This window comes from Perca flavescens, chromosome 14 (assembly GCF_004354835.1).
Source record: "Perca flavescens isolate YP-PL-M2 chromosome 14, PFLA_1.0, whole genome shotgun sequence".
In the NCBI taxonomy this organism is placed as follows: domain Eukaryota; kingdom Metazoa; phylum Chordata; class Actinopteri; order Perciformes; family Percidae; genus Perca; species Perca flavescens.
Window position 1 is genome coordinate 11,398,003 of NC_041344.1, and position 19,412 is coordinate 11,417,414.

The 19,412-nt window shown below is 37.9% G+C and overlaps 3 protein-coding genes across 6 annotated transcripts; all 3 read left to right on the forward strand.

The window, feature by feature from the left end:
• Positions 1-753: 753 nt before the first annotated feature.
• oscp1a (organic solute carrier partner 1a) lies at positions 754-8,352 on the forward strand. The gene is made up of 11 exons (XM_028597581.1): positions 754-865; positions 1,063-1,092; positions 1,619-1,773; positions 4,361-4,528; positions 4,714-4,794; positions 4,878-4,981; positions 6,295-6,423; positions 6,538-6,592; positions 7,334-7,482; positions 7,571-7,631; positions 8,018-8,352. The coding sequence occupies exons 1-11, from the start codon at positions 754-756 to the stop codon at positions 8,138-8,140; spliced, it is 1,167 nt and encodes a 388-aa protein (XP_028453382.1). The 3' UTR covers positions 8,141-8,352.
• Positions 8,353-8,966: 614 nt separating this feature from the next.
• Positions 8,967-11,459, forward strand: lsm10 (LSM10, U7 small nuclear RNA associated). Of its 2 annotated transcripts, none has more exons than XM_028597584.1 (2): positions 8,967-9,090; positions 10,262-11,459. In XM_028597584.1, the coding sequence occupies exon 2, from the start codon at positions 10,300-10,302 to the stop codon at positions 10,711-10,713; it is 414 nt and encodes a 137-aa protein (XP_028453385.1). In that variant the 5' UTR covers positions 8,967-9,090; positions 10,262-10,299; the 3' UTR covers positions 10,714-11,459. The 2 variants fall into 2 exon arrangements, with proteins under 2 accessions (XP_028453385.1, XP_028453383.1); XM_028597582.1 differs by lacking the exon at positions 8,967-9,090 and adding an exon at positions 9,746-9,829.
• A 1,780-nt stretch (positions 11,460-13,239) lies between these two features.
• Positions 13,240-19,010, forward strand: eva1bb (eva-1 homolog Bb (C. elegans)). 3 transcript variants are annotated; one of them, XM_028597654.1, is made up of 3 exons: positions 13,240-13,715; positions 16,506-16,651; positions 17,534-19,010. In XM_028597654.1, the coding sequence occupies exons 2-3, from the start codon at positions 16,585-16,587 to the stop codon at positions 17,959-17,961; spliced, it is 495 nt and encodes a 164-aa protein (XP_028453455.1). In that variant the 5' UTR covers positions 13,240-13,715; positions 16,506-16,584; the 3' UTR covers positions 17,962-19,010. The 3 variants fall into 3 exon arrangements, with proteins under 3 accessions (XP_028453455.1, XP_028453456.1, XP_028453457.1); XM_028597655.1 differs by having other exon boundaries at positions 16,531-16,651; XM_028597656.1 differs by lacking the exon at positions 16,506-16,651.
• The last annotated feature ends 402 nt before the right edge of the window (positions 19,011-19,412 follow it).

Sequence of the window (19,412 nt, forward strand, 5' to 3'; positions counted from 1 at the left end):
ATGAGGTGATGGGTAAATCAGAAACAGGTGAGACAACAAGTGAAGCACATCAGGGCGGGGCAGGACAATCAACAAAGGCGGGAAACAGAAAGCAAAGCTAGACATGACAAGACAGAAGACCAGACTATCAAAATAAAACAGGAAGCAGGACAAACAGACAAAACAGGACGTAACCTTAATACAGACACTTGACACAACACCAGACAACACCAGGGATAACAGAGACGACAGGAACACAATGCAGAATAACAAAAATGGGAAACAAACACACAAAATACAACACAGTCAAAACAGGGTAAACAGAAATATACAAAACAGGATAAAAACATACAAGGGAAAAAAATATACAAACAGGCAACAGAAATGTCCATAACCACAACACAAACTCCTGTGATATACAGTAGATTGAATTGTCTTTTCCCAGAAATTGAACATACTTATACACAAAGCCATTCTTTGGTTGGTTGTGCTGTGCTGTCACATCATCCACATCCTGACCAATAAGCTTGTGTCTGCTGATCCTCTTCCTCACCACCTGTTGCATCTTAGTGTGACAGGTTATCTTGAGAAGCATGACCATATAAGACTTAACATGGACAATGTCTTACCAGTGGCTATTCACAACAGGAACAATCAGATAATGCCTTTTAAACAAGAAGAGTGTTTTTGATCTAAAAGGGTATCAGCTGCTTCTAACGCCTACTTCTGCACCAGCTTTTGCCTACGACTTAATCCCTTCTTTGTCTTTGCAAGATGTCTGAGAGAACTCTTCCCCTCGTTTTCATTAATCTTGGTGGAGAGATGCTTTACATTCTGGACCAACGCCTACACGCTCTCAACACATCTGACGACAATTCAGAGAAAGGTAGAGGTAGCTAGAGAACTCACAGGCTTGGCAGGTGTGTACTGTACGTGTTTAGCACCCAGTCATCCCTCCTCCTGACAAGCTGTAGCTGTCAGATTATACACTGAACATGTGCAGCTCATATCTTTAATGCACAACACCAAATCACAAGTCTATTTTCTTTTTTTTCTTACTTGGGAAAACTGACACGGATGCAGGAGTTTGGTCAGAAAATGACAGAAAAAGAGGTATCCATTTTTCAGCACATTATTGTTTAGTCAGCTCCTTGTGCTCCTGTAGCAGTGGTGGAACAAGTACTCACATATTATTAGTAGTTTAGTAGTTAATAGTATAGTAAGTATTAAAATATAGCATATACTTAAAGTACCAAATGGAAAAGTACTCATTATGCAGAATGGCCCATTTTAGAACTATGTATATTAGTCTCTATTATTGGATTATAATTGTTGATATACTAAATGTGTACATCACTTTAATATTGCACATGGTCTCAAGACTGACGACAGAGTGCAGGAACTCATTTGTTGGGTCTAATTTTAACATGAAACCATTTTTTCCCATTGCTTCTGTATTACTGTTCTCTGCTTTTGTAAAGCAGTATCCAAATGAGGACAACCAGCTATAGTAACAACGCATTAGAGTTACATTAACATCAAAACAGGCTCTTCTGTGCGGTTTCATTCCATGACCAAAAATAGCAAATTCTAAGCAGAATTAATCACCTTTTGGTTTCTGTCTCTTCCCCATTTATAGTTATGAATGACATTGTTGGGACCATGTTTGGTAAAGACTTTATGGATGAACTTCTCAAACCTCAGCAGCTATATTCTCACAGGACCATGAAAACAGTGCTAACTCGGTTAGCGCATGCCTCCATCATGAGGCTGAACCCGGCCAGCATGGACAGGGTATGTAAATGATGATAGAAATAGATGTTTTAAAACCACTTTTGTTTTCTTTTAAAGTTGTGTTAACATATCTAAAACCAAGTTCTTTCAATCCATGCCGAATAATTGTACACTAGCCTATATTGAAGGTGTGTGGCCATGCATGCAATGCCACCCTGTCTTATTTTACCAGGTAAAATCTTAAGGTTTTAATGGTTTAAATTGTTTAAAGTCAATTCAAGTTTTCAAGAGAGTCAAGCCTCAAAATAAATCAACTCTTAAGGTATCATTTTTGTGTCTCAAGTCCAAATCTTAAGTCTACAGCTTCTATACTTCTTGCAATTTGAAAAAGATGTAGAGAAAATGTAACTTTATTTGAAGGGGTGTACATAAGACTGACATGACACTGTCATTATTATGACATGGCACCTGTCGTGAACATGAAGGAGTCATTTTGAGTATTCACGACTGTTGTCATTAAGTGTCATTCAGTAAATTATGACACTTTTAATGCAAAGATAGCATCGTCCGAGATGTCTTTGTCATCACAACTTGACTTTAATGAAGACAATCTCTGTTATGACAACTGGACATTAAACTAGACAACATAACCTTTCATATGTCATGTCCCATTTTTAAAACTTTTAATAAACTATTTAGCTTCATGTGTTAACGTTACGTTAAACTCATTAAGAGGTTGTTGTATACTGTACATTGGCTGTCATGAGAGCATTATGAATATTTTTCCTTGACCTCAAGTAAAGTGAAACAATTTGGAGTCTGTCATGAAGTTCGTTTTGATCATCAGATGTTTATATGACGATGTCATGAACTATCCATAAGCTCAAGTAAAGTGAAACCATTTGGACTCGTCATTAAGATGTCTTAAAAGTTATAAATCCAGTTTGACGACAGTGAATGCAATACCGAGGTGATTTATTGAGTTTTGGATTTTAGTTAGCTGCCGTTAGCTCGGTTAGCTGTAACGTAACAGCTGTCCAATTAGCTAGCTAACTCAGCCCTGGGCTGCAAAGACCTAAACCCGGAAAGAAAACCATCTCGGTAACGTTAGTGCATTCCTTGCATGGATGTATTAAGAGCACGATTCCCTGTCGTAAAACTGGCCTCCTCCGTAAGTCTCGGAGGCTGTTTTTAGCCCCGATCAGCTTAACGCACATTGGCTACTGTAAACGCTAATCAAATCTGCGATGCGACAAGTCCCTCCCTACTCGTTGCCTTCGTTGGTTTAATTGGTTAGATTTAGACATTAGGAGTGAGATTGGTTAGGGTAAGAATAGGTTGGCCAATCAGAGACCATGTAGGGCGGGACATGTCACCATAATTCGCTCGGTCGTTAACGGAGCTTTTGGTGTCGGTGACCACGGATAGATGGATGGGACGAAACACAGCGGAGACCGGTTTTTCGACTGAGAATAGGCTTACACTACCAAGAGGGTTTTCTTTCAGGGTTTGGCTCTTAGCAGCCCTGGGTTGAGTGCATAGGCAGTATATAAGGTTGAGTCAGCTAATTTAACAGCTGTAGCTACAGCTATCTGAATTTACTAGCTAACTAGCTACAGTTAGCGGTTACTTTAGTAAGCTGATGTAAGCTAGTTTTAGCAACAATAAATCTGTTCCAAATTCATTAAATCCCCTTGGTACTGCATTCACTGTCGTCAGACTGGTCTTATAACTTTTAATTCATCCTAAGACCAAATGCTTCCACTTTACTTGAGGTTATGGATCTTATTCATAAGCATTTGATGATGAAATCAAACGACAGGTTAAAATTGTTTCACTTTAGTTGAGGTCAAGGAAAAATATTCATGACACAATTATGATGCTCTCATGACAGCCAATTAATAAAACAACCTCTTAATGACAGTTTAATGTAATGTTAACACAAAGCTAAATAGTTTATTAAAGTTTGACACTTGGGCCTGTCATGACATTTTTATTTTTGTAAACCTTTATTTATCCAGGTAAACTGTTTGAGAACAACTTGTCATTTACAAACATGACCTGGCCAAGAGGCTACAGAAATAAATGGTAACATACTCCACAACTATACATATACATGTCATACACATAACACACAGAACAAGCAATAAAAAAATAGACAACAAAGAAAAAAATAAATAAATAAAATGCTTAAGTATATATGTATAAATATTATTCATGTTTATCAGCAGGAACAGGAATCGACTATGTTGTTTTGTAGGTTAAGCATAAAGGTGGAAAATATATATTATAAAATATATTTATGCTGTCTAGGTTAATGTCAAGTTGTCATAACAGAGATTGTTGTCTTCATTAATGTCAAGTTGTCATGACAAAGACATCTCGGACGATGCTATTTTTACATTAAAAGTGTTGTAATTTACCGAATGCCACTTAATGACAACAGTCATGAACACTCAAAATGACTCCTTCATGTTCATGACAGATGTCACGTCACAATAATGACAGTGTCATGTCAGTCTTATGAACACCCCTTCAAATAAAGTGTTACCGAAAATTGGAGTATGGGAGAAAAAACATAGGTTTTGTTCGATTGCAGGGGTGGCATATCCTTGAAGTTTATACCTTCTTTCTTTCCCCCCTGTAGCTTTACGAGCTGATGGTCATGGCATTCAAATATCAGGTCTTGCTTTGTCCACGGCCTAAAGACTTGCTGCTCATCACTTACAATCACATAGATACCATCAGGGAATTTGTAAAAGACACTCCTGTGGTCGGGAACAAAGTGGACGAGACACATAGGAAGATCATTGAGGTATATTGAGAGATGTTATTTAACTCAAACTTTAATTATCATATTCTGTTACTGAATGCTTTAATCACACTACCCCAGGATACAGTAGTCTAGTCTGTACAATAAGTTACTACATACTGTATACTGGATTCCAGCTGTCCGTTTTTATCACCTGTATCCTGTGTGACCTGTTTTTGTTCTTTTAGACATACTCATCTTTACCAGAGGGTGAATTCCAGCTTCTCAGACAAACACTGCTCATATTTTTTCAAGACATGCATATTCGCGTGAGTCCTCTGCTGTTTTAAAATTCATCCCTCCATACAGTGAGATGAAAATATTATTTTATAGTTTTATTTCCTTCTCTTAGGTGTCACTTTTCCTCAAAAATCAACTCCAAAATCCCAATGGACGTTTTGCCCTGTCGACATCAGGCCCAGTGCCTTATGGGATGGATGTTCCAGGGCTTATTAGGTAGGCAGATGACAAACATGGCTTTGAATGTGTTCTGATAATTAGAAATCTGTTGAACTATCTTTTAGTGACATACAGAGTGCTGTTGGATAATGTAACATGATCCAGTCCTGCCCCGCTTTTCTAGCATCTAGATTCCACTAGCATTCAAAAGCTACAGACTGAAATATCACTACAAATACTACGTAGAATTTGTAATTTGGTACAGACATACAGAGTATGAATCCTAATGACTTTGGTAATCTTCCGACTTTTTATCACGCACCACCAAGAGGCCAAAGTATTCAATTAACAAATTAAATATCTTCACATCTACAAGATGGATTGGAACACAATTTGGTACAGAAATGAATGCCCCTCTCAGGATGAATTGTAACAACTTTGATGAGTCCTTAACTTTTCATTCATTACCATTTGTCTAATACTTCCCATCGGCCTCCACTGTACTTTGTGTTTGTTGCCTATTAGCATGTTAGAACGCTAAACTAAGATGGTGAACACAGTAAACATTATACCGGATATACTGTACATCAGCTTGTTGTCATTATCATTGTAAGTGTGCTAGTATGCCAATGTTCACATTTAGCTGAAAGCACCATTATGGATTTAGATTTTTGTTTTGTTTAATGAAAAGTTTAAGTTAAACTACCCATGTAGTTTAGAAGATGAACAGAACGTTCTATGTTAGCATGCTAACGTTCAGCATTTAGCTCAAAGCACCAATGTGGCTGTATATTTTGTTACTTTAATGATACATTTAAAACCCATTTAGCATAGAAAATGGACAGTGTGTTTCAGCTGGCAATAAAGAATTCTTTTTGAGAGTTACTGTACAGGAGCTAACAGAGTCTAGCAAGGAAAGCTAATTGTGCTTCTAAAGATAAGACTGGTACTTTCAACACAATTAAACTGATGGTTAATGTCTTTGTTTCTTTACTTGGAAAACTGAATATTTCATTTCTAATAAATCTGTTCTTTTTCAAATATATCAAACGTATATTTCTTTTTATGAGCAACTAGACAACAATTTCTTTGATTTGGATACTGGCAAAAGCAGCAATTTACTCAGGGTAACTTAACCTTGTATGCGCAAGGGGTTTCACAACTAATATAAATCTAGCTTACCTTTATACACTAATAATTTTTTCTAGCCTGAGTGTTAGACATCATTTACAGACAATTTGACACTTAACCTCCATTGGCACCAGACGTGGCTGCTTGTATGACACAACTGCAAAGGCTCCACTGACAAGCTGCTTATAAGGTTTCTCTCAATATTCCAGAGTGTTATCATCTGCTTCTTGTTTCCACAGGACATTTGACAGAAAGGGCAGAGAAGTGAGACGAAGTGAGTTCCCCACAGGAGGAAGTTATACCAGCCCCATCAGAAAGGGATGTTTTGAACTGCATGGAGACAGAGTCATTAGACTGGGCATGAACATGTAAGTATGAACTGTATGCTACTACAGCACATATACTTTATCTTATATGGGTAATATGATATATGTGGATTAAAAGATGACGGAGCTGTTTTTTTGTTTCATGAATTAAAAAAGGTACACTGTAAATCACCCAGAGGAGACACACACATCCAAGGCTCACTCTGTCAAGGTAATAGGCCTATCAGCATGAAAAACACAGGTTGAACATTAAACTCCTAAACTTTTCATATTGATTTTTTTTTTTTTTTTTTTTTTTTTCATTTTTCCCTAGCTATACAGTTCCTCAGGCAACAGTACACCTACATTTAAATTAAATACATTTTACAGCAGAATAGAGCTACACAGATTCAAGCAAGCTACCATGTGTTACTCAACTAAAATCTTTACATAAATATATAAGCGCAATGCCAGTGATGTAATATAACTACATTTATTCAAGTACTGTAAGTACAATGTGTGGTGGGTACTTGTACTATACTTAATATTCTACTTAATAGTCCTAATCCACTACATTTTAAGAAGAAATATTCTACTTTCTACTGCCCTACATTTGTATGAGCTTTGGTTACTAGTTTCTGTGTAAATAAAGATTTTACATACAAACCATACCATCATCATTAATAATAATAAAATTTTACAATTTTAAATATTATAACCTTCAAAGGGTTATTTTTCTGTAGTAGTACATATTGGTGATAATCTTGTATACTTTTACTGAAATAAGATTTCAGTAAAAAAAAAAAAACTTGAATAAAAAACTTGAATACAAGACTTACTTGTAATTCAGTATTTAATTGTGGTATCGCTACTAGGATGTGGATACCTTTTCCATCACTGCACGATTCTCTCAGTCAGCTCACATTATGAATCATGCATAACCTTCCTGTACACCTCCACCATCCTGCTGCAGACAGACGACACTCCCAACCTGCTGGCCAAAGAGGAGCTGAACCTGCTGGCACGTCTAATGGGCAGCATGAAGGCCGAAGACATGCCCAAAACTCAAACTGGCTTTCAGATCAACCTGTTTCCTACAGACCAAGAGGAGGGGGAGGAGGCGTGAGTGCTTTTCTTTTTCTTTATTCATTCTCTTCTATTTAATTGACATTATTTCCCCACCAATATAACTTTGTATTTTGGTTAACAGGGAAACTTCAAGTGGCGCTGAGGAGCCCTTGTTTGGAGTGATAAATATCCAAGCGATGCAGGTAGGGTGATGTAATACTGTGGGCTGTTAACAAGCTAGCTTTTAGTCATAAACTAATCTGTCAGCAACATCAAAACCTGAGAAAGGACTTTCAGCACGTTAAAAACACCAGGCACTGATGGGACACTCCTTAACAGCCTGACATATATTATAATTGATATGAACAAGGACAGAAATAAGTACAGATAAATAGAATGTAAAAACCCAATGATAAGAGGTACAGTATATTAAACTAAAATAATTATAGAAGTAAAAATAGAAAATATATAAGAGCAATTAAAGACAAAATTACAAGGCAAAAGTGAGTAATTTAGAATAGGATTATACGCACATCACTGGGTTTTATAAATTTGAAAATCGACATGTTTGTAATTTTCTTTGTTTCAGGATGAACAAGCTGCTACTCAGCTGGCTCAAATCGTGGGACAGTTTGCAGAAGGAGAAGAGCAGCCGGAAAATCTCAGCAGCAGCAAAGGAGACGACCTGCTGGCCATGATGGACGACCTCTGATCCTGTTGTGTAGCTTCAAAGTAGTTGCATTTGTTATTTTAACTTTACTTCCTCTCTCTTTATCTCAGGTAAAAATCACATTATCTGTCACTGAGCTTCTGTTTGACCTGTAAAACATGCAGTTGTCGATGTATTCAGTTCTACAACTGGTTGTTTAACTCTGAAGTAGATTAGAGAGTATGATAAATATCAAATGACTCCTAAACTATACTATAAATTACTAGCACTTGGAAAAGTACTACATGAATGCAGTGCACATTGTAAGTACTGCTATATTTCATAATGTATTTTCTACATAAGTAGTATATGTTTTAAATAAAGCATTTATTCATATTTTTATGTTTGTGTTCTGTTTGTTTTTTAACACGATATAAGACTAAATTAGTTGTTCTGATGCAGGGATTTTGATAGAGATTTAGGAGTGTCAGAAATTATTTAGATTAATCATTCTTGTTTTTACTTATTGATCAAATTGCCTTAGGATCTGGAGATTTAGTCAAATATGCTGCATGCATATCAAATTTCCCAAAGGATTTCTGAAATACATTTTATTATGCATTATAAATAAAACTCAAGAACACATCATGAAATGTTTCATGATTCATGATTTTATTTATCCCTTGTATTTATTTTTAATATATCCAAGTTTTCCTCGACATAGTATCTTGATTGCTGTTTTAACATGATCCTTCTAATCATAATTATGATATATTTAGGGGGGGAAAAAAATAATACATTATTGTTCTGCAGTTTGTTTTTTGAAGCTGCCTGCAGAGGGCGATGTTGTTCTAAATTTACGCAAAACCATGAAACGTCATCACGCTGCGCTTAGGACTTCATGCATGGATGACTTCATGCGGGAAAACTTGTTGACATATTCGAATTGTATCTCCAATTGCAAAGATTGTGGTGTTGGTTTTCATATGAAATAAGGATTTTTAGTAATCCAGGTAAGTCTAACACACATCGTCTAAGAATATAATATACAATATGTGTTATCTGCTCTGGCGTGTTTCTAAAAGTGAATCAGTGTCTTGTAATACAACTGGTCATTTTGAGGCGTATGGTGCATGAATGAGATGAACTGCATCCTCTGTCATCCATAAACCTATACCAATATCATATCTGCCTTATGAAATGTTCCTTCTTTGGCTAATTTGACAGCAGAATTAATGTCAGCCCCACGATCAGCTAAATATTAGTAGTAAACATGATTATATGACAGATAGATACTGATGCTGCTCTTTAAGGCTAGTATTAGCCCATAGTTGATCAATAACGACAGTGTGTTAAAAGAGATGTAAATTCCTGCCCTGTGTTTCCGCTTGGAATCCTCATTTAATCTACTTTATTAGCGCACTTAAAATACTAATATCCTCTATATAATAATATTTTTATTTGGGATATTTCTTATATATATATTTACTATTATATTATATATATTTCTTTTGGAGTAATAATATCTTACCTGTTTTCTGTACTGAGCCCACAATGACTACCGAGTCTCTTATGTTAAGTAATAGTGCATCGCCAAAATGCTGATTGGCTGATTTCTAATTTGTGCTTTATTAAATGCAGGTGTGCCTAAGTCTGTGTCTATTTGTGAAAAAGACAGTGCTATCATCAGTTACAATGCAATGCAAGTGCCTAAATAGAAAGATAGAAATGTAGATTTTCAATTTAATCAAGGTAATGTATGACTTAAACCAAATTCCTTGCTTGCGTTTTCTAACTTACATTGATTGAAATTTAACAAAGTCTACAAATGAAGTATATTTTAAAGCTTTTCACTGACGAGGAAAATTACTACTGCGGTTTTACAACTCTTCTCAGCTTTAACTATAAGATGTTTTGATTAGAAGTTTTCATATTTCCCCAGGTTTTGGTTTCTGTTTGCTTCAGTTTTACTGCACCGAACCAGAATCAGTATTATTATATTAGTTTTCGATGCAGCTTGTTAACAAGGGTTAACCGTGACAGCAGCATTACACATAGCCTAGTCTAGGCCCTAGACATATAAAATACATACTGTAGACAAACCTCAATAAAACATGTTACACAATAAATAGCAGTGTTGCTAATGAATTGTATGGCAGTAGCTAATCTTCTGCTTGTCTGCAGGTATCCCTGATCTCTGGAGATCCTCTTCGCCAGTGTCCATGGAGTCTGAGGGGACTGAATCCCCGCTGTCGGGCCTGGTGCCTGTAGCGGAAGTCTTCAACTCCATCCGGGAGCGCACAATCGCAGAGAACAGCATGGTGGTCCTGCTGCAGGGTCTGCAGGGAGAGGTGACCACGGTGGACCTGAGAAACGAGTGCACAGCGCGGGGCCGCGTGGTCAACGTGGACGCTTTCATGAACGTACGTCTGAAGGATGTGCTGTACCGAGACAGACGGGGTAAGCTCACCCGGCTGCAGGACCTGTTTATCACGGGCAGGAACGTCCGCTACGTCCACATCCCAGACCACATGGACATAATGAAGACCATACAGAGCCAACTGGCCAAGATCCACCGCGTCCGCAACTTTGCCAGTCATGGAGGAGGCAGAAAAGAGTACTCCAAGAAAAAATAAAACTTATTGTCTTTTTCCTAGAAGAATACAAAACTCAGTTGGGTACTGGTACTTTAAAACAACCAGCAGTTTTTTTTTTTTTCCAGATTTGAAGACAAGCATCACACGAGATCAGAAGTTTCCAACCTGAAGGGTCACAAAATGATTCAAGGGATGACAACGAAAGAATTATTTCAGTTACGCAAAAATACATTGTTTATCTGACTGAACTGCTCACATCTCACGACCTGTGATGAGGGGTCATATAGCCTTACAGATTCTTTCTAGGGCTGCACCTAACTATTTTGATTATTAATGGATCTGCGGATTACAGACTGTCAAATTTCCAAGAGCAAAATGGCATCCTGATGATGTCTCGTTATATCTGACAAAACAAAGCTATTAAGTTTACAGTGATAAACAGTAAAAGCAGCAAATAAGGATATTTGTGAAGCTGGAACCAGAGAATGTTTTGGCATTTTTGGTTAAAAAAAAATGACTGAAACCATTAATCGATGATTAAATTGATAGTAGTAATAGTTTCTTTCAATTGATTAATCAGCTTATTGTTGCAGCTCTACAAAAAAACAATCATTTTTGATGAACCACTGGACGAGCTAATGAGTTGAACACTGTCTTTGTGTTTTGGTAATTGGGTTTGAAGTTTGTAATTGACACAATGTGGCTGTCCATTTATTTTTGAAGAAGTAAGAACTTTTTTTTTGTAATACAGACAGGAATTATGAATAAAGATGCTTATTAACTCATTTGCCTGCTTAAAACATTTCTTTGTTCCATCACATGACTGCTTTATTTAAAATGTAATGGAACATATGACAATAGTGAATGCGGGTGTGGCCCAGAGTGTTTGTGCTCTTAAGCGCTACAAAGCCCATCTGTCTGTCTGTGAAGAAAGTTAATAACTGCCCACGTGCAGGAAAACAGTCATGATCAATGCCAGTTTGGTGGAGGGAAAAACAAGCCGACGTGTTTTCACAGCTTCCACCTCACAAACATCTCTGCATGCATCAGTGAGCTGTCACTCTCTCCTGTGATTGGTTGTGTGACATCCAAGCCGGGCAGGATGGGACTCTGTTTAGCCAATGGAAACAAGCGGAGCGGGGTGAAAGGAAGAGAGTGTTTCTCTTGGAAACTGCCGTCCCAGTGTTCTCCAATACACAAATACGATTGGGAATTTGAGGAATTTGCAAAGGGGTATGTTATTCATACACAGTGTCAGGAAGAGGACAGGCCTGACATAACAGAGCCGGAGGCAGCTGGTGCAGAAAAACCCTGTGCTGTAGATAGATGGGGGTGCATTCACCAGCCATGTCATTTTAAGTGCATTAAATTAAAAAATATTCACGCAGGAATGTCCCTCTGCGGTAGGGTCATTGTTTTGGCAGTGGCTTCAGTGTGTTTTTAGGGACATATTTTTCTCTTGACTGCTTAAAAACCGACATGACAGCAGCCCACATAATGACTGCTTACTGCTTTGCTAAAAACACGACAGAGTGCCACATCAACACTCACTAAACTCAGAATAGCACAGGCTCAACCGCATAAACAATTCTTTTACAAGACAAAACCCGGCCTGGGTCAGTGTCTCAGACTTCACCAGTGGTCAAAGAAGTAATCAGATACTGTACTTTAGTAAAAGTACCAATACAACAATGTAAAAATACTCCATACAAATGAAAAGCCCTGCATTTATTTTCATACTTAAGTAAAAGTTCAGAATTATCAGTAAAATGTACTTAAAGCACTAAAAGTGAATGTACTTTACTCAAGTACTGTACTCAAGAACAATTCTGAAGTACTTGTACTTCACTTGAGTATTTGTTTACTTCTACTCCACTATATTTATTTTTGCATATTCAGATTAATAATACATAATATAATCAACAATTAAATGATGTTATATCAACAAGATGTTATTGATCCCCTGGGGGAATTTCACAAGCTACCTAGCAGTATATAAAGTATTACTTTATATACTGCTAGGTAGCTTGTGAGAGAGAGGGCTATTCTTAAAAAAAAAAAAAAAAAGAGTACTCATACTTTTGGTACTGTAAGTATATTTTGATACTAATAATACTTTTGTAAGATTTTAAATGCAGGGTATTTACTTGTAAGAGAGTATTTCTGCACTGTACTATTGCTATTTTTTCTAATGTAAAATATTTGAGTACTTCCAAAACAGAATAGTAGAAGTATAAATTGGCATAAAATGGAAATGCCCAATACGAAATTGGACTTGAAGTAGACAGAAGTAAATGTACATTGCACCTCTGGACTCCATCACACAGCAGCACCTGCTGGCTCCACTGTTTAGTTATCAAACTTAGTTAGAGACACAAACTGCACTGCTGAGGTCATTTTTTTTCTCCTCCCCCGACGATGAGTTAGTATACAAAGAGCTCAATTAATCCACCAGCCCCCGAAGGCACCGCGGCCGGTGCCCATGGCAGCCGACTAGCTATTTCCTGTCCCACCCTCCTGGCTTAACAGTGAACAGACCTCACTCTGGTGCGTTTGTGGCCAGCAGAGGCGAGATCACCTCCCGTCTGGACAGTAGTGTGGCTGAAATCTGCACAGAGGCAGAATAACTCCCGTAAAGGGTTATTTATATAAAAGTGTTGACTTTAGTGTGGTTTATTTTCATTTTGTGGCTTTTATTTTGGAGTCAGATGCCAGTGGTACATGCATGAGTTTGAGTTATCTCTCAGGAAAAGGAAACACCTCCTTCTCAACACATGTGAGGGACGTTTCTGGCTGGTCCTCCTCCTCTAAAGGATGACAGGGAATGGATCATAGTGGAGGGCTGCTCCCTCTCCAGCAGCTACATCAGCTCCTCTGTCACGAACACTGAGTGACTAACAGCCTCTAACTGCTCCTGCGTCCAAATTATGGGATCTTATCTAAGTGTTGACAGGCCAGGCTCAAATTTGGATCTACATTCTTTGTTTTCTTAGTGGAAACTTTGTGTTAGTCAAGCTGTGCAGCTCTCATCCGGGACCAAGGTGAGTGATAATTCAAGATGATGATTATCTTTTAGTCTTTCACTTATAACACATTTTTTTATGTAAAGCATGCAAATTACAGGGGCTTTCCTGTCCCTACCTTTTTACAAACTTTAAACATTTTTACATTTTCACAAGGATCCTGCTTAAATATACTGCTGTTACTTTGCTGTCAGGCAATAAACAAGGCAACAAACATAGTTTATTAGTAGGGCCTGCACCATGTTCTTTACAATACCGCAGACCATAAAATCCTTTATAGGTGCAGTAGCTACGAAGCCCAAAATCATCAACACTTTGAACATAAATTTGAAGAGAAAACCCAGCTTGTTTCATGTATTTTTATAGTTTTATCCACTGTGCTAGATGAAAGTATTTTTGACAGTGGAGCAGTAAATATTTGGTGGACTACTGTAAAACAACAAGTCTTATTTTCAATGGTTTCAGGTTTCATCTTTCGACTTAAATAGGATTATCTAGGCAGGAAGTGTGAGAGGGTTGAATGGGAGTGCATTTTATGGGGTTACATAAACAGCTACAGCTGCCAGGCTTTGCATGTGTATAGTTAAGTTGAGAAGTTATTAGACTTGTCTGGAAATGTTAGGTGTTAAATCTGTCTGCAAGAGACTGCGGTGGCTGTAAAAAAAATGGACATTTGTCTCTCTGGTATTTGTATTGTGCTCCCAGCTCGGGAAAACTTCACCACAAACTTCCTGCTTCAGGCTGTCATGAAGTTCTGTGGAGCTCTGCATACAATTATATGTAATTTTAGTGTTCATCTGCAAGTGAGAGAACAGAAGAAGAGTGTGAACATGCTTCTGCTAGGGCACAATACTGTTGTTTGTCCAAATGGTCAACTGTGGCACTGCGAAACGTCTTATCCTTTCTGTCTATAATTAATTCCTACAAATCTTTTAAAACAAGTGAAAGTGCCAGTGAAGTGATATAATTTTAACAGAAATCAAATTGTTTTACGAAGTTTTCAGACATCAGCTTGAAATTTAACAAAATAAGATTGCACTACAATCAAGGAAAATTAAACTTAATTATGCAACGAAAAAAGTAAATTTACATTGGAAACAAGTAGAAATATTTTTACTGCACAAGCAGAAAATATTTATGCTTTCTTTTCTTACCGAGAGTTAGATTTGAAGATCGATACCATTCTCTGAATGAAGATTGGTATCGATCTTCTCATGTACCTCTCCACAAGAAAGTGAATATATCTCATAATGTAACCTCAAATTACAAAATTACAAAAAAATATGACTTCATAAAAAGGCCATAACTGCAGGGTAATAAATGCTACAAGTTTGATAAACAGTCTGATCGGTGGGCATGTAGAAGTCTTCAATTAAAACAAACACTGTTTGACTTTAAACGAGCTGAAGCAGAAACTAAATTGTCCATTTATGTTGTTAAGGTCTGGGGGCCGCAAATTGAGGGCGCAGATGGTGTCATGCCTCTTCAGTCTGTGAGTTAAATGCCGAACAGAAGGCAGTGCTGATTGAGACCCACCAGTTCCCATGAGTCAGCGGCCACCATAGAGACGACCACTGTAATTGCCCCCTTAAAAAAAGAAAAAAAGAAAGCCTTTGAGAGTGCACACGGTCTGCCAAGAGTCACCAGGATAAAGATCAGGGTGGGAGAGAGACTCAAGCCTCACAAATGGCAGCGATTTGAACAGGGCATGATTTCGTTCTCCCTGAGGAGAAAGCACCAGAAAGAACAACATTCGGCTCCCACGCACAGTGTTGTTGTAATGACAGGAAATGTGAGGGGGTGGGAAATATCAGTCACAATGTTTACATCAAGCTTTACTGTAACTGTGGGACCATCTGTGACAATCCCCAGTAGAAAGTAGTTCCAATGAGGTCTGTCAGTTATCCACAGTAACTAGGGCCAGGGACAGGAAAGGGATGTCAATGTCCGTATGTCAGTAGGTCAGTCCACCACTTTGGTCCAGAATGAAATATCTCAACAACTATTGGATAGATTGGCATGACAATTTGTACAGACATTCATGTTTCCCAGAGAATGATTCCTACTGACTTTGGTGATGCCATGACTTTTATACTAGCACCACCATGAGGTTGACCTTTCTGGTTTTAAGTGAAATGTCCCGACAACTACTGGATGAAATTTACTATAAACATTTATGTCCCCCACAAGAAGAACTGCAATAACATTGGTGATTCCTCTGACTTTTCATCAAATGCCAGTATCAGGTTAACATTTTTAGTTTGTCCAATACCTTTAGAACTACATTCCCATAAGCCTCAGCTGTCTTTGAGTTTTGTGCTAATGAGCATTATCATGCTAACACTTAACTAAGATGGTAAACATTATACCTGCTAAACATCGTAAGCATTGCTGCTGTGACTGTTCTTGCAGGTACAGTAGACAACACATGAGTTTGTTAATAGCTGGAGTTTCCATGTGAAATCTGTTATGTGACTTGTTTTCTGTGGGAAAAAAAGAACAAAAAAAAAAACCATTTGCATGATGCTGGAAAAGAGCATCCTCAGGCACTAATGTCATAAACATAAACATCCGACACACCAGACACAGAGGGCCTCATGTTGCTGTCTCACCGCAGGCCTGAGTGTAAAACCCTTACGAGGAACATAATGTCCTCGTCTACTGACCTCTGACCCCAGTTTAGATCACAGGACTCAGGCATCTTTTGCATGAGCTCAGACTTCCCAAGTGGGTTTAAAAGTGACACTATATTTCATTATATCAGATTGTATGTACAACTAACTGTCTCCTTGTGTTTTTTGGTAACAGGATCTGTCTTGGTGTTGGAGTTCAGTGTGTAACAGAAAGTCCTGGAGATGGTAGATATTTGAACTCACAGTGAACCAGGATGGAGCCTGTTAAGAGAGACATGGAGCTGCTTAGTAACAGCATGGCGACCTACGCTCACGTCAAAGGTAAAAACCTCAATGTGCATAACTGTGGTTCTCAACTTGGGGCTCAGGGCTCCATCAATAAAAACAGCATGAATCTGTGGAGTCACCAGATGATTACTAGTGGAGGAAATACAGAGAAAAAAATACTGTATAGTTTTATTTTTTCAGGCCTCTAAAAATGTTTAAAGGAAATACACTTCCTTGCTGGGAGTTAGATTAAGAGAATAATACCAGTTTCATATCTGTACACTAAATATAAAGCTATACCGCCAGCAGCCACATAGCTTAGCTCAGCACAAAGACTGGAAACGGGGTGGCAAAATAGCCTTGAGAAGGAACTTGTTTTGGTGGAACATGTGCTCGTTCAAAAGTTGTTTTAGTCGTGCAACAGAAAACTCAGATAGGACAGATAGTCTAGGTAGCTGTCTGGATTTACCCTGCAGAGATCTAAGGAGCAGTTAACCATAGACCTCAGAAATCGGCCGGAGTTTAACATGCTAACACAAAGAAAGAGGAAGTTAACGGACATCCGGCGGAATTTGAGGCGGCACCTGAACAATCCCGGAAGTGGAACGTCGTCGATATAGACTAGAGTCAAGGCAACCTTATAGTAACAACAAAACCACAAGCTGTCCTTTTTTACACTTTGGCCTTTGTACTAAAAAGTAACAAATAATTGCAACTGTCAAAGAAATGTAGTAAGTAGGTAAAAAGTATAATATTTCCCTCTCAAATGTAGTGGTGTGGAAGTATAAAGTAGCACAAAGTGGGAATTCTCAAGTAAAGTACAAGTACCCAAATTGTACTTAAGTACAGTACTTGAGTAAAAGTATAAAATGACTTGGTACTTACTGTTGTCGAGGTCATATCAAACTCGTCCATTGTGTTTCTCTGCCCACACAGCCAATCCAGAGAGCTTCGCCCTCTACTTCATGATGGGCGTCTGTTTCGGCCTGCTCATGGCACTGTGCCTCCTGGTGGCTGGCATCGCCTGCAGGACTCGCCGCCACAGCAGACATCCTCCTTCCCCCGAAAGGAGACAGCTGAAGGAGTCCAGCGAGGAAGAGGAGGATGAGGATGAGGAGGGCATCGCGGAGGAAGATGGGGAGGAGGCGGAGATCCCTAAAGGGACAATGGGGCCCATGAGTGATCGCAGCAGCCAGTCTAACGGGACTCTGAGGAGCGTGAACGTGTTTGCGTCAGCTGAGGAGCTGGAGAAGGCGCGGCGCCTGGAGGAGAGAGAACGAATAGTCAGGGAGATCTGGAGGAACGGGCAGCCGGACATTCTGGTCACAGGGACAGGGACTATTGGACGAGTGCATTACCACTAACAGACACTTTGACTGTGCCCTAAAGAGCCACCTCACTGAATGCAAAGGGCAGGACATATTGGATAGAGACAATTTGATTTTTGGGGCGACCCAAAGTGTTCGATATTAAAATAAGGGACTGTACGAAAATGATTGGGGTGGTGAGAGGGACTGATGATATGTTTCTTACTTTTTCAAAACCAAAGCCTCCCCAGGGTCATTCATGTTTAAACCCTGCTTTTGATTTACAAACAAGATAAAAAAAATAATAATATAACTGTTAAATTAGTCCAACTTCTTTAATCGTGGACCCCAATTTAAACCCTAAAATATCACCTGAACTTCTAATGTGCACATGAATATATCCTAACACTGAGCGACACAGACTTACAGTAACTGTTGTCCTCTGCATACCATAAAAATAAGACCCCCTCTCTCCCCTAACAACTTTCGTACAATCCCTAAATAAACATATTTAAATAAAACTAATGGAATAAAATATAAATATACATCAATAAACTCTCAGAAGGATAAAATAACATTATATAACAATGAGGTGAGGTTCAATAATGTTTTTAATTATTTTACAATGTTTATGTGAATATTGTTATTCATCAATTTAATATTGAACATTTTGGTCTCCATATATTTTGTATCAAATTGACATAAAACACACATATTTGGCTTCATTTGTATTTTACCATATCTTTGCGATGTGAATCAATAAAAGTTTAACCACTTTTTCCATCAATAACAGGGCGTATATTTATCACTGGGTGTAGCAAGCAGTGTCTATTTGTGATTATTTGTCTGTCAAACAATGTGTTTATTTGCTTTCTTGCCGATAATTACATACGAAAATCGAGCTAATCAGTTAGCTATCTAGCTAGCTAAAGTATTAACGTTAGCGTTAGCTGGAGCCGAGAGACGGTTAGCTAGCTAACCTTATTAGCACAAACACTGAAAACAGGTATAAACTGCTAGCCTGGTTCTGTCTAAAGGCAGAGACGTTTCAGAAATATCTTATTTTTAATCATCTTTTCTAATTGTTACGAAGCACCTTTGCTTAAGAGGTAACAGCTTATATCTATGATAGTAAATATAATATGTTTATGTTTTGGATTGTACTAATTCATGTTTTGAACTAATCAAGTAAATGTTGTATCGATACATTTTTAAAGTTGTCCACCAATAGTCCAAAATCCCCAAAAATGTTAAACTTGCAATTAAATTTAAAGAGAAAAAGCAGCAAATCTTCAAATTTCATAAACTTGAATCAAAGATGGTTTGGCCTTTTATTTGATACATTACTTGAACAATTAATCAAATAATAAAATGTTGTAATTTTTTGGACTTTTTATTCAAGAAAATAATCTGTATATTAATCACATAGTGATTATTTGCAGCCCTGGTGTTAACCTGCTCCCACAAATGCAGCTTGCAGTGGTGGGCTAATCTTAGTAGAGAAGTCA